This window comes from Lissotriton helveticus, chromosome 8 (assembly GCF_964261635.1).
Source record: "Lissotriton helveticus chromosome 8, aLisHel1.1, whole genome shotgun sequence".
Classification (NCBI taxonomy): domain Eukaryota; kingdom Metazoa; phylum Chordata; class Amphibia; order Caudata; family Salamandridae; genus Lissotriton; species Lissotriton helveticus.
Window position 1 is genome coordinate 46,959,215 of NC_136069.1, and position 14,722 is coordinate 46,973,936.

General features: G+C 44.9%; 1 protein-coding gene across 1 annotated transcript in view; it reads left to right on the forward strand.

Annotated features, from left to right (window-relative positions):
* Positions 1-14,722, forward strand: part of LOC144773706 (uncharacterized) — a 189,745-nt gene that overhangs the window by 58,710 nt on the left and 116,313 nt on the right. The window contains exons 7-8 of the mRNA XM_078658851.1: positions 10,135-10,218; positions 10,306-10,413. Coding sequence (XP_078514977.1) covers positions 10,135-10,218; positions 10,306-10,413 — 192 coding nt within the window. The remainder of the gene's footprint in view (positions 1-10,134; positions 10,219-10,305; positions 10,414-14,722) is intronic.

Consider the following 14,722-nt stretch of genomic DNA (forward strand, 5'->3'; position numbering starts at 1 on the left):
GTGAGAGGGTTACCACCAGCTGGGTATCGTCGGCGTAGTTGATAATCGAGACGCCGAACGGGTTGACCAGTTTCTCCAGCGGGGACATATACACGTTGAATAACGTTGGGCTAAGTGATGAGCCCTGCGGTACTCCACAACGGAGGGGGATTGCGGGGGAGTGGCTGTCATTCTCCCAGACTTGAAAGGAGCGTCCATCTAGGAAAGATTTTAGCCACTTCAAGGCCGTGCCCCTTACTCCGATGTCTCCCAGTCGTTGGATTAGGGTATGGTGGCTCACAGTGTCGAAGGCCGCACTGAGGTCCAGGAGGATCACTGCCACTGATCCTCCCGTGTCCAGAATGCTTCTGGCCTTCTCCACTGATGCCAGGAGGGCGGTGTCCGTGCCCTGGCCTGGACGAAACCCTGTCTGGGAGGTCCCGAGTAAGTTGTTGCTCTCAAGGAATAGTGATAGTTTTTTATTCACTAGCTTCTCCGTGATCTTACTATTTCCTGGGAGGAGGGAGATAGGTCTGTAGTTGGTTAGGTCCAGGGGGTCTAGAGAGGGTTTCTTTAAAAGGCCTTTGACCACTGCTGCTTTCCAGCTAGGAGGGACTAGACCCTGCGAAAGGGAGGAATTGATGAGGGACGTGAAGGGGGGGATGATGGTGCTGGACACCTTTTTCAGAAAACGGAGCGGGGCGGGATCGCGAGGAGAGCCACTTTTAATTGTAGCCAACGTCGCGACTACCTCTTCCGTAGACACTGGGCCGAAGGTGTCAAGAAAGGGTGGGGTGCCATCAGGGGAGTGAGAGCAGTGAAGGGGAGATTTAGAAGGCTCCCCGCACAGGTTGTCAGCCGCGTATGGGGGAAGGGCCGTGAGAATTTTTTGAATTTTCTCGTCGAAGAAGGTGGCAAGTTTAATACATTTGCTTTCCACTGCTTTGGGATCCAAAGGTTTTGCTGGGGGGTCTGGGGCCTGGAGGAGTTCTTTAAGAACGGCAAAGGTTTCATGTGCCGAGCAGGAGGCATTTTTGATTCTATCTTCGTAGAAAGCGCTTTTGGTATTGAGGAGTTCCGTTTTATAGGATTTTAGGGAGGCCCGGAATATGTCTTTCTTGTCTGCCGTTTTGTCTTTCCTCCATAAGCGTTCGTTCCTCTTGCATTCCTTTCGTAATATATTTAATTTGGGGTGTACCAAGGGGAAGGGTTGACTCTCTTGGTACGTTTGAGGGTGCTGGATTTCGGGAGGATGTCATCCAGAGATTGGGAGATCCATGTATTAAATCTGGTGTCAGCCGTGATAGTGTCTTGTGAGGTGGAAGGGGTATCTTCACTTAGTTTAGCTGCCCATTCCTCTGGGACCAATTTGTGCCAGCGTCTGATAAGGGTTCTGAATTTGGGAGGTTGAGGTGGAGGGATGTTGATGTGCCGTTCGAAGGGGACCAGGAAATGGTCGGTCCAAGGGAGGGGGACGTGAGGGCGAGTGTGCAGATCTTGGATGTTTGTAAATATGGGATCGAGTAGCTGTCCTCTATCGTGGGTAGCCTGTGGGTTTTTTAGGCCGAGGCCCGTAGAGGCGATGTCTTGTAGGAGTTCTACAGTTCTCAGGTCGAGGGATCGCCACACGGCCTTACCCAAGACCGTATACCAGCATCCACAGCCCCTCCTTCTGGCCCGGCTACGGCCACTTCGGCGGAGCCACCATTGTCGAAAACGAAACCGAAAGTGAAACCATCGGTGTCGACAAAAACAAAAGTGGTTGAGGCGCCATAGAAACCGAAGACGTCTGCTCCCCCATCGACACCATCGTCTTCACAGGTGTCGGGGAAACCAAAGCCGAAGAAAGCCATCGACCCGGTCAAGTAGGGCGAAGGCGTCGTGCCGAAAATGGTCAAGGTCGTCGAACCGAAGTCCAAGAAGGGCGTCGAGTCGGAGTCGAGCAAGGACGTCGAGCCGAAGTCCAAAAAGGGCGTCGAGCCGAAGTCCAGCAAGGGCGTCGAGCCGAAGTCTGGGGTCCCGAAGCCAGTAGTCCAGGCCGTCAACCCGAAACCGCCGTCGTCGACGGCTGCTGCCACGGACAGAGAGCGTAGCGCCCCGAAGAAGGATGCTCCTACGCCTCGGACGGAGAAGCCCAAGTCCGCGACGCTCGAGGCTTCACCTGCTGGTGGACCGAGGTCAGCTGTCGGGTCGACGAAACCGTCCGCTTCCTTTACGAAGCAGGTCTCGGACTCCCTCAAACGCATCAGGGACAAGGCTTCGGCGGCGGAACCGAAAACACCTTCCACCCCGAAGCAATCTGTTCCGACGCCAATGTCTTCGACGCCAATCCTCTTCACGTTGCCGCCGAAGGTGGCGCCGAAGGCCTTCGCACCTCGGTCGGTGCCCAAGGAATCTGCAGTATCGAAGCCTACTCACTCGGCTGGGAGCTTGAAGCATCGACCACCCTTGCTGGAGGAGCAGTCGGAGCATTTCATCGATGCCGACACCAGAAAGCTTACACTTTACAAAAGGAAAATCACGGCGTCGCAGCCTTTGGAGTCATACACCATTCCTCTAAAGCGCAAAAGGCCTGCTTCTGATTCCTCAGTCTTGGTCGAACCAATAGTTCCTCAGACTCCAAGAATTGCAACACCCTCACCCAATTATTCAGATGGAGAGGATGCTGGGGTACAGGACGAGGAATACAACTTTCCTGCCAACACAGAGCCTGATGAGCAGCAGGACTCATGGGTGGAGGCAGGTGACCAAGGGGATCAGCACACCGCCCTTGACCCTCAGGTGTACAACATCAAGACCTCTCCCACTGAGGATTCTGCGGCATTTAATGCCTTAAATGAGAGGGCGGCTAAGAACCACGACGTTGAAATGCATGCTGACCCTGTTGAGGTGGACTTCCTCTTTGACACCTTCTCAACCGCTGAAAAGACTGTAAAGACTCTTCCCATGCTAAAGGGGGTCCTTAAGCATGCTGCGGACATTTTCAAGGAACCCACACGGTCAAGGGTAGTCAACCTTAGAATTGAGAAAAAATACAGACCGGCACCTGGCGATCCTACCTACATCAAGGGCCAGTTGCCGTTGGACTCTCTGGTAGTTTCTAATGCCCGCAAGAGGGCGAACTCGCAGACCACTGGTGAAGCTCCTCCCCCAGACAAAGAGTCAAAAGTGCTGGAGGCATCAGGAAAGAGAGTTGCAGCTCAGGCGGCCAATATCTGGCGTATCTCTAACACGCAGGCACTCTTGGTTAGATACGACAGGGCACACTACGACACACTAGAGACCCTGTTGCAGCATCTTCCCGACCAATATAAAGAGGCTGGGGAGATGCTTATCCAGGAAGGGAAGCTCATCTCCAACGCTTCCATTAAGTGTGCACTGGACGTCACGGACACTGCGGCCAGGGCAATCAATACCAGTGTGAGGCTGAGACGTCAGGCATGGCTCAGAATCTCCGGCTTTAAGCCGGAAATACAAACTACCATCCTTAACCAGCCGGTAAACCCTGACAGATTATTTGGTCCTGAGGTGGACACCACCCTGGAAAAAATAAAGAATGATACCGAGACTGCTAAGTCCATGGGGGCTCTACAGTCCCAACAGTTTCGAGGGAGCACTTTTCGTCGCTCAGGCAATAGGGGTGTTAACAAGGGCCAGATGTCCCAGCAAACCCAATTTAATAACGGTGGGGCGCAATCCTCTTACACCAAGCAGTGTAGAGGAGGTTACCGGGGCAACAGCACCAAGGGCAGAGGCAGGGGCAACAACAACTCCCGTTCCTCCGCCTCCAACAAACAGTGGCGCCCTGTCACTGCCCCCCGACCATTCTACACCCGTCGGGGGAGACTCCAGCAGTTCCTGCCAGTCTGGAAATCCATCACCACAGACAGGTGGGTCAGGAAACTTATCCAGTTCGGTTATTGTTTGGAGCTAACATCCACTCCACCCAACATACCACCAAGACACCGTCCTATGTCCACAGAGCATTTGCACTTATTGCAGCAGGAGGTTCTTGTCATGCTGCAAAAGGGCGCAATAGAGCTCGTGCCAGTGGAGGAAGAAGGCACAGGGGTGTATTCCCTGTACTTCTTAATCCCAAAGAAGAACGGGTCCCTCAGACCTATTCTGGACCTCAGGCCCCTAAACCAGTACATTCTCTCAGAACACTTCCACATGCTAACACTGCAGCAGGTTCTTCCGTTGCTCAATCAGGGAGACTTCCTCGCAACCTTGGATCTCAAGGATGCTTACTTTCACATTCCACTCCATCCATCACACAGGAAATACCTCAGATTCACCATTCAGAATCGGCATTATCAATTCAGGGTCCTTCCTTTTGGAGTGACCACAGCCCCCTAGAGTGTTCACGAAATGTCTGGCGACAGTGGCTGCGCACCTCAGGAGACAGAACGTCCATGTCTACCCGTATCTGGACGACTGGCTGGTTCAGGCAAAGTCAGCCCAGCAGTGCGCCGATGACATGTCCCACACCATTCACCTTCTTCACGGTCTGGGCTTCTCACTGAACTATCCGAAGTCGCACCTTCAGTCAGCCCATGTGCGGCAGTATCTAGGCGCGACGATAGATACTCTGGCGGCCACGGCTCAGCCAAATTCAGTGAGGATCGACAACATCCAGTCGCTAATCCAGAAGTTCAGACCGCAACACTCACTCCCAGCGAGAGTGTTAATGCAGTTGATAGGCATGATGGCCTCCTGCATCTTCATAGTCCCGCACGCAAGGCTACGTATGCGTCCGCTCCAAGAATGCTTGGCACATCGGTGGACTCAGGCTCAAGGACAGTTGAACGACCTAGTGTTGGTGACCGGTCGGGCATACAACTCTCTGCATTGGTGGAATCCACACAACCTTTGCAAGGGCCGACCGTTCCAAGAGCCTGTGCCACAGATTATCCTGACGACGGACGCATCTCTCCAGGGATGGGGAGCTCATGTGCTCCACTAAACGGTGCAGGGCCTATGGACGACGCAGCAAAAGAAGATGCACATCAACTATCTAGAACTGATGGCAATCTTCATGGCACTGAAGTCCTTCAAAGTACATCTGTGCAACAAGGTCGTGTTGATCCGGACGGACAACATGACGGCCATGTACTACATCCAAAAGCAGGGAGGTACACACTCTCCACAGTTGTCTCATCTGGCTCAGAGCATGTGGAAGTGGGCCATTCAGAGGAGCATCTTCCTCATGGCGGAACACCTCCCGGGCAAGGACAATCAGATGGCGGATCTGCTCAGCAGGTACATCCACCAGATGCACGAGTGGGAGTTACATCCATCAGTACTCCGCCCGTACTTCCAGCAGTGTGGTCATCCAGAGATAGACCTGTTTGCCACAAGGGAAAACGCAAAATGCCAAAGCTTTGCCGCCAGGTTCCCGCACCCACAGTCGCAAGGCAATGCGATATGGATGAACTGGTCAGGCAGATTTGCGTACGCTTTTCCCCCAGCACCTCTCATACCGCTGGTGGCACGAAAGCTAAAGCAACACTCGATGACACTCATCCTGGTTGCTCCAACGTGGGCACGCCAACCCTGGTACACCACGTTTCTAGAACTCTCTGTGGTACCGCATCAACGGCTGCGCCTCACACCCAGGCTCTTGACGCAGAACCATGGCGACATTCAGCATCCAGATCCGCAACAGCTCAATCTGGCGATCTGGCTCCTGAGGTCTTAGAGTTTGGCTACCTTGATTTGCCTCCTGAATGCATGGACATCATCCGGGAGGCAAGAAAGCCCACCACTAGAGCCTGCTATGCAGCAAAATGGAAGCGGTTTGTCATTTACTGTACAGAACATCACATCAACCCGCTAGATGCATCCATTCCTAACATCATCTGTTATTTGTTACATCTTTACAAATGCAATCTAGCATATGCTTCCATTCGGATACACTTATCCGCCATAGCAGCTTATCTCCAAAACAGGCAGCATCTCTCTGTTTTCAGGGTGCCTGCCATTAAAGCCTTCCTAGAAGGGCTGAAGCGGGTCATCCCTCCCAGGACCCCGCCAGCTCCTGTATGGAACCTCAATGTGGTCCTCACCAGGTTGGTGGGCCCACCTTTTGAGCCTCTACATTCATGTGAGATTCAGTTCTTAACATGGAAAGTGGCTTTTCTCATTGCCATTACGTCTCTACGACGTGTTGGTGAGCTACAGGCGCTCACTGTACAAGAGCCATTCATTCAAATTCACTCCAACAGGGTGGTGCTGCGCACTAACCCTAAATTTCTTCCTAAAGTGGTTTCGCAGTTTCATGTCAATCAGACCATTGAACTGCCCGCGTTCTTTCAGAACCCTGAGACGGTAGCCGAAAGAATGCCCCAAACTCTTGATGTCAAACGAGCTTTGATGTACTACATCGATAGGACCAAATACTTTAGAAAAACACAACAGCTTTTTGTTGCCTTTTCAGCCCAGCACAAAGGCAACCCCATTTCCAAAGCAGAGATAGCCAGGTGGATCGTTAAGTGTATTCAGATTTGCTATCACAAGGCTAAGCGCACTTTAACGGTCCCCCCCAGAGCCCACTCCACCCGTAAGTTGGGGGCCTCCATGGCGTTCCTGGGTAATATTCCTTTGGAAGATATTTGTAGAGCAGCCACATGGTCTACACCACATACATTTACTAAACATTACTGTGTAGATGTGCACTCAAAACAGCAGGCAGCTGTAGGACAGGCTGTTCTTAAAACACTTTTTCAGACTTCTGCTGCTGGCACAGGCGGCCGCCGTTAATGGAGGGACTGCTATGTATTCTATGCTATAGATATGAATTCAGCTGCCCACATGCCTCGAACTGAATATGCTACTTACCAGTATGCATCTGTTCTTGGCATGTAGGGCTGCTGACATTCATATCGCCCGCCCTCCTCCCCGGCGCCTGTAGCGGCTGCAGACTTTATTACATTTACTCTTAGCATGGCCATCGCTTACACTGTTACACTCCATCTTTGCCACAATTGCTAAAAACAATCTGAGGATGCAGTCGATGCCCATGCGCACTGTAGTCCAGGGGAGGAGCCACCTATCTCGTGATACTTCGAAGACTCTTCCAGGACAACAATGTGCAATCATCCGGACCCAACACTAGGCTATAGCTATGAATGTCAGCAGCCCTACATGCCAAGAACAGATGCATACTGGTAAGTAGCATATTCATTACCAGGGTAAGAAATGAAACAATTAATTAGTAAACAAGCATTAGAAATGCAATAGGTCTCGCATTTGTTTGAGTTAGAGCTATTGGCATAGCTACCGGACAGAAATTGCCACTTTGCGGGTGCCGAACAACGCCGTGCTCCATGAAACGCCTTGCTCCATGAAACTGGCTGAAAGCCTTAAACGGTGTTGATAGCCTACAAAATTAAAAGGCAGATCAGGTTGACCATGAGGTACCACAGAGGTATTGGGATGAACAACGCAAGCAAACAATGAGTGAAATCGCCTGACCCAAGCACGCAAAGACGAGAGAATCAGATCCAATGCACCAATAAAAACCCCTTATTTCTAAATGGTACATCAACGAACAAATGGCAATTCATGGGCATGCCAAAAGCTGATAGAGGGGATAACAACAGGTCTTGCAGACAACGCATGCGCGGTGCTTAGGCTCAACTTAAAAAGACAAACTGACATTTGACCTGTGACCTTTAACAGACCGCAAATGTGTCGAGATAAGGCGTCTTTATTGCTCATTCATTTTCTGAATTAACAGAACACCTGTTCCTTCTAGCTTGGGTTCACTCACCAGAACAGGCCAGACAGTAGGTTCTAAAAATAGTTCTACCTGATAAAATCTGACTCGCCAATGCAAGTGGGCGTGTAGATTTTTCGATGCCTGGTGTGCCGAACACCAGACCTCGAAACACCTCTCTTCTTTTCTCAAAGTTATGCCAACTTACCAACAACTGAGAAAATTATGTTTTAATCCTTTAGCAGACTGCTGATATCTGCAGTTTATGGTTACATTAATAGTCCTGTTGTAATTTTACCCAGTGTGTATTATCTTTTTTTAAATGAGTTTCCTGTTTTGCAGTGAGTGGATTTTGAATAATGCAGTGGTTGTAATGGGATTTTATTATCAAGTTTAACAGATTGGGTAAATAAAAAGCAAATACTGCCCCCAAATCAAACCGGATTTATCAAAGGTCTAGGAACTTCCACAAACATCCTACTACTATCAATATTAATGGATAAGGCAAGTTTAGCAAAGCAGCCTTTGTATTTTTGTTTTGTTGATTTTAAATCGGCTTTTGATTGTGGGAATAGACAACTGTTGTGGAAAAAATAAAGGATCACGAAATTCCAGACTAATTATTGAAACTGATCCAATTTTTGAATACTGATACCTGGGTCAGGGTGAGGATTGGTGATGGTCAGACGCTAACAAAAGAAATAACCACGACTGGAGGACTAAAACAAGGGTGCGTTCTGGCCCCTCTGCTTTTTAATTTATACTTAGCAGATCTCTCTACTGTACTGAATTAAGTAAATGCTAACCTGCCTAGGCTAGCAGACAAGCAAATATCCAATTTGTTGTAAGAAGATGATGTCATACTTTTAAGTCAAACTAAAGTGGGGTTGCAACGGTTGATTGATCGTATATCAACGTATGCAAAAGAAAATGATATGGTAATAAATGAAGCAAAGACCAAAGTAATGGTTGTTACAAAAACACACGACTTAAATACAAATGGTTATTGGAAGAAACTCAATTAGAACAAGTTGTATCCTATAAATATCTTGGTGTTATATTTAATGATAGTGTAAATTTTCTTCCTAAAAAAAAAAAGATATCGCCAGAAAAGCAAATACTTTGATCGCAGCATTTAGAATCTTACAGAAAGCTATAAGTGACTTGTCTTATCATCCTTTTTTAAAGGTTATTTCTGCAAAATTATTACCTACTCTGACATACGGAAGTGAAGTATTAAATGGAAAAGATGCGGAGATCATTAATAGCGCAGTTGCTAAAACTTATAAAATACTATTTTCCCTGCCGAACAATGCCTCGCAGCGCAAGTGAGGCTGGAATTCAGGTTAAATAACCAGCTATACGCAAGGAAAGTGCAATCTCTTAAAGTTTGGAACCGAAAAAAAATCGACCAAGGAAATCAAATATCTCAGCTGCTATGGCAAGAAGTAAAAGACAATAGGAAACTGCAGGTCTGGTCCTACTTAAATACAGCGGCAGAAGAATTTGGCGTAACACTGATTTCGGTGAATACAATTACCCAGGAAAGCTTCAAAAAAACAATCAATAAAATTACTAATGCTTTTTCCCTGACAAAAGATAAAGATATTTTTTGTAAAAAGAAAACATGCATGGCCAATCATAAATGGGTTCAGGAAAAAAAAGGTCCAAGAATATCATGACACACCGTAGTCGCAGAAAAACAAACATATCTTTATCAAAGCACGATTTGGTCTATTGCCTGGATTAGGTCATTTACCTCTGTGGGAAAAAACAAAAGAGAAAACCCAATGTAGGTTATGTAAATACAGTCAAGAGAACATTACACATTTATTGTGTCTTTGTCCCGAAATAGAAAATGAAAGGAAAATTACTCTTAAGAAACTATTTAATGAACGTGGAGTAAGGACATGTAGACAAGCACTCATAGCATGCCTAAACCCTGAAGATATATTTATGAATTCTGCATTTGTAAAATGTTTATGTACTGTTTGAAAAAAATTAGAGGAATATAATTTGAACTGCCAATCGATTGTTTCTTAAAATGTACTGTGTATTTTAACTTATTAAATTTAAGATATGATAACAATCTTATATCTTTTTATTTCATTAAAAAATGTTATATTTTATGACGTTTTTAGTCATTTTGGGAAGATTTTAATTAATCAAACAAATAAATAAACTTGAAACTTGATGTTAATGGTAAATTGATTTTATAGGCGAGTAGGTATCTCCTGCCTCAAAACGATGCAAGTAAAATAGGTTAGTCTCTCTCCTATAGCCTTCAGTTGTGGTAGTCTGCTCATCCACCATGAGTTCACTTTGTCTGAACACAGGTTTAGTCACTAAGGCATGAATTGCTGGTTTCATCCACTTATTGACAGTGCTCTGCTGAGATTTCATAAAATAAATCCTGTCCATTTTCTTTCTTTCAGTTGATCCAGTTGCTAAGCAGAGTTTTACAGATGACAACAAATCACTTTACCAACCTGAGACGGAGGACGTAGAAGAAAATACAGGTTAAGTATACGAGACCTTTTACATCAAGTGACATTTCTTTCCAGGCGCCTTGATTGCTAAAGATTTTTTTGTCATGTCTTTTAAAGGAATGACTATCATCGAATGTATCATTCCATCAGACATCAAAGAGGAAGCAGAGACTAGCTTTGTGGACCAACTGAACTCTAAGATTGAAGGAGGCATCACTCATCTAGGTGAGTAAATAGCACCCGCCTAATAAAGATATGCAAGAAGCCTCCTGTAACCCTACTGTATAGTAGTATATGTTCTATATTCATTAGCAATCTACTCTTCCATTGTCACTGCACCTTGTCTGGCCACTTGTTAATAGTTGTTTTGTTTGTTTTATTTTGCCTCATTGCGCTATCCTGTTTGTCTCGTTGGCTTATTAAGGAGATCCACTTTGACAGTTGCATCCGCCTCTGTTGCCAATTATCCTGATTTCCATTGCGTTTATTAATCAATAATCAATATTGTTTGTTTCTGTATTTAAATTTGAACAAGTTAAATGAATTATTGAGATTCAGATGAGAAAAAATGCAGCCCTGCAGCTCATGTTTATTTTTTACTTATTTATGGGATTTATAAAGCAGGTTGCATCAATTTGTTAATTTTACCTTTTCTACTTATCGTTCCTGCATTAACAATGTTTTTAGGGCTCTTTTTGTAAGAACGAAACCTCCACATTGTTCCATAAAAATGGAGAGCTAGAGCTCAAAAGGTTGCACGATTGAAAAGAACACACCCTTCAAGAGAACATAACAGGTGGGCTTTTAATGTCATCTGAAGGATAGAAGAGAAATCCGGAGTTTAATTGCAGCTCATGTAAAAAATGCATCTTGAGCCTACACAGCCTAAATTGTGCTTCTTCTATGTACAGCAGGTTTCTGCTTCTAAACATCACTATGGTGAGTAGCTTAGACAGTTAAGTAGGCTTAGACTGAATTGCAGCTTTATATAGGATCTCTGATGGCTGGTGAGGTGTTAAAGTGGTTGAGCGTAAATTAAATACTTTTATTCTAAGCCAATGAACACAATTTTTTCAGATTAAGGAAATGTTAAGAATGTTTTTCTTTGAGAAGCACTGTTCTCAAGGCTGCATTCTGTACATGCATCTTTAGCATTTTCCCAAGCTTTACCATTTTAACACTTTACCAGCCACTGCTGCATAGTAGGCATCCAATTTTAAATTGGATGTTTTTTTCCTATGGGTAGCCAAAGTAGGCTTCTTAGGATTGGTGTGATGTAGTCAGATGTTTTCTATGAAGTAATTCTGGCTGTGGATTGTAATATGGCCTGAAGATTGATGACTGGATTGAGGTAAGGTTGACACTGTTAGTATCCTTAAGGGTAAAGACTGTCTACAAGGGATTTTGTTTATAGAAAGAATTATCTTGATTATTGAATTCTATTTGGTGAGTACGTCACACACGTCCAAACTCCAAGGTGTTAAAAGACAACCACAGTAAATTTCAATTGATAATACAAAACACACGGGGAACCCTACTTATACAAGAAATACTTTATCTTTTTATGTATCAAAATTGAAAGGAGTACACAAAGAACACATCAGCAAAAATGTAATGAAAAGATGTAGAACCAAATTAATCATAACATACATCAGCTTCCAACATAATCAAAAAGCAGCTGTTCTCCAATAGAGAGAAAACGTTACTCAGAAGTCACTAAATTTCTTTGGAGTTGATGAAAATTCGACGTTTCGGTCTGGTTGGCGTCAATCTGTTAGAACATCTTCAGACAAATTTTTGTTTGCAAAGAAAAGACCCTTATGTATTGAATCAAACTTGGATAGGGCAATCACATTGAATGTGGCCCCAACTTAGAGTAACAATCAGGACCGTATTGCAGTCACTGACAGACAATCCGTATAGAGACCCAGCGTGAATGGCGGTGTACTCTTGTGAACGTTGTTATTCAATATTATTTTATGGACGATGTCGTGTAGAACAGCATCTATCACAACTGGATCCAAGTTGCAATATAAATAAAGGACAGATACATGCAGAAGTGCCATTCGGCACAGATAAAATATATTTTAAAAAAGAGTTTTCTACTCTTTGGATGGGTAACAGGTCAACTGGTCCCCAAACCCTAGTCCCATAAACTGCCACTGAGGCACATTGTGCTTTATATATCTTGATAAGCTCCTGAGATGGTCTTTTACCTAGTTTTTTGGCAAAAGCGCTAAGGGCGGATGTAGTACATACCGCCACACACTGTAATAAATTCAGAATTCATTTTGGAAGGTGGTCAAAACAACATTATGCTTTCTTCCTCTCAATTTCAACCTTTAAACATATGTGGACCAGCATAAACATCCTTCCTACAGAACATCCAGTGGTGAACAGTAGACAAAAACCTCAACAGCTACTGTTACAAAAACACTGAAAAAAAGACAGCCGTGGTAGCCTCATCACATCACAACCAGTGTGGCAGGATCGTCTAGCGGTGCAGGCTTGTAGCGAATCTAGTCCCAAACTCTCTCCTCCCTTCTGTTCTTGGCATGTGTTCTTAGATATAACACTTGCCGTGTAGCAGTTCTCTATCAGATTTAAAGGCAATGTTGCCACGGGCGTGACCTACAAACCCCAAAAAGGTTTCAGATACCACACAAATTGGACTGGGCATGAGAATGGGTTGTGTGTGTATAATGAAAACGCAACCAGAAAGGTATCCCACACTATTCACAAGAGTTCTTCTTTCTCATCTGAATATGTAAGCTATCTGTAGAGTGCACACAACCATATGGCCGGGTGACTTAGTTCTGATGATCTCCATTTCATGGGAATTTATTTCTAAAGCAAACTCCAAACAAAGAATGACTACAAAAGGCATGCACCTCATCAGATACGTCCAAAGAACTCTGGACAAAAACGGACACTTGTCGAAACAATGAATTTCAAGGTACATGAAGGGCACAAGAACCATATAAATGTTTATTAAAAACATATCAGCAAAAACCTCAGACATGGTCTTATGTCTGGAAGAGGGTAACATTGTGCATAAAATACAGACGGTACTTGACGCAAGAAATAACGCAGGTAGCTGTAAAGCTTCCAAAAGCAGCTTGAGACACATAAGATCCACTCTGTGTCACACTGTCAGGGTACACAGAACACTGAAGTTCAAAGTACATTCAGGATGATAAATTCACTGAATAGGAGAGGGATCTAGGAATACATTGTGCATTGAGACTAAAGCCTTGCTTTGTGACATACTACCTCAGCACATTGACCCCACAGCAAAGCAATCACCATCAGAAAAGAAAAACAAACAAGCATTGGCATAGCCACTAGGTCTCTCTTTTGGGAACTTGTAAGTATTTAGCTATGCAGCACAACATCCTTGGTGCAACAACATCAACTGTTGCATGGCTAAAAACCAAAGACTGCGCCTCTCACCACAACTGCTAATGCAGAACCATGGAGAAATCAGGCGCCCAGATCCCAATCAGATGAACCTAGCGACCTGGCTCCTGAAGTCTTAGAGTTTGGATATCTTAAATTGCCTCCAGATTGTATGAACATTATTAAAGAAGCAAGGCGTCCCACTACCAGAGCATGTTACGCAGCAGCTAAATGGAAAAGATTTGTCATTTATTGTAATAATAATCAAATCAATCCACTGGATGCCTCCATCCAAAATTTAATCCGTTACTTACTACATCTTCAGAGATGTAACCTAGCATACTCATCCATAAGGCTACACCTCGCTGCTATAGCAGCATATCTTCAGAACAGACAACACGTGTCCCTATTCAGAATCCCACCTATCAAAGCTTTTATGGAAGGACTTAAAAGAATTATCCCTCCAAAGCATCCACCTTCTCCAGTCTGGAACTTAAACATAGTACTTACCAGACTCATGCGACCTCCCTTCGAACCACTTCATTCATGTGAACTACAATTCTTAACATGGAAGGTGGCGTTTTTAATTGCTATTACCTCCCTCAGGCGAGTGAGTGAGCTACAGGCACTAACCATTCAGGAACCTTTCATGCAAATTCACCACAATAAAGTAGTGCTTCGTACAAACCCTAAATGTATGCCAAAAGTTATATCCACTTTCCACATCAATCAGTCCATAGAATTGTCAGTTTTCTTTCAAAACCCGCAATCTGTGGCTGAAAGAGTCCTACACACACTAGACGTTAGAAGAGCTCTCTTATATTATGTTGACAGAACAAAATCATTCAGGAAGACAAAGCAACTATTTGTCGCTTTTTCACCACAACATAAGGGTAATCCCATTTCCAAAGCAGGAAGTGCCAGATGGATAGTTAAATGCATTCAAATATGCTATCAAAAAGCAAAGCGCACTTTAACAGTTCCCCCTAAAGCACACTCAACACGTAAAATGGGGGCATCCATGACTTTCCGAGGAAATATTCCCTTAGAAGACATATGTAGCTACATGGTCTACCATACACACTTTCACAAACCACTACTGTGTTGACGTGCAAGCCAAACAATAAGCTGCTGT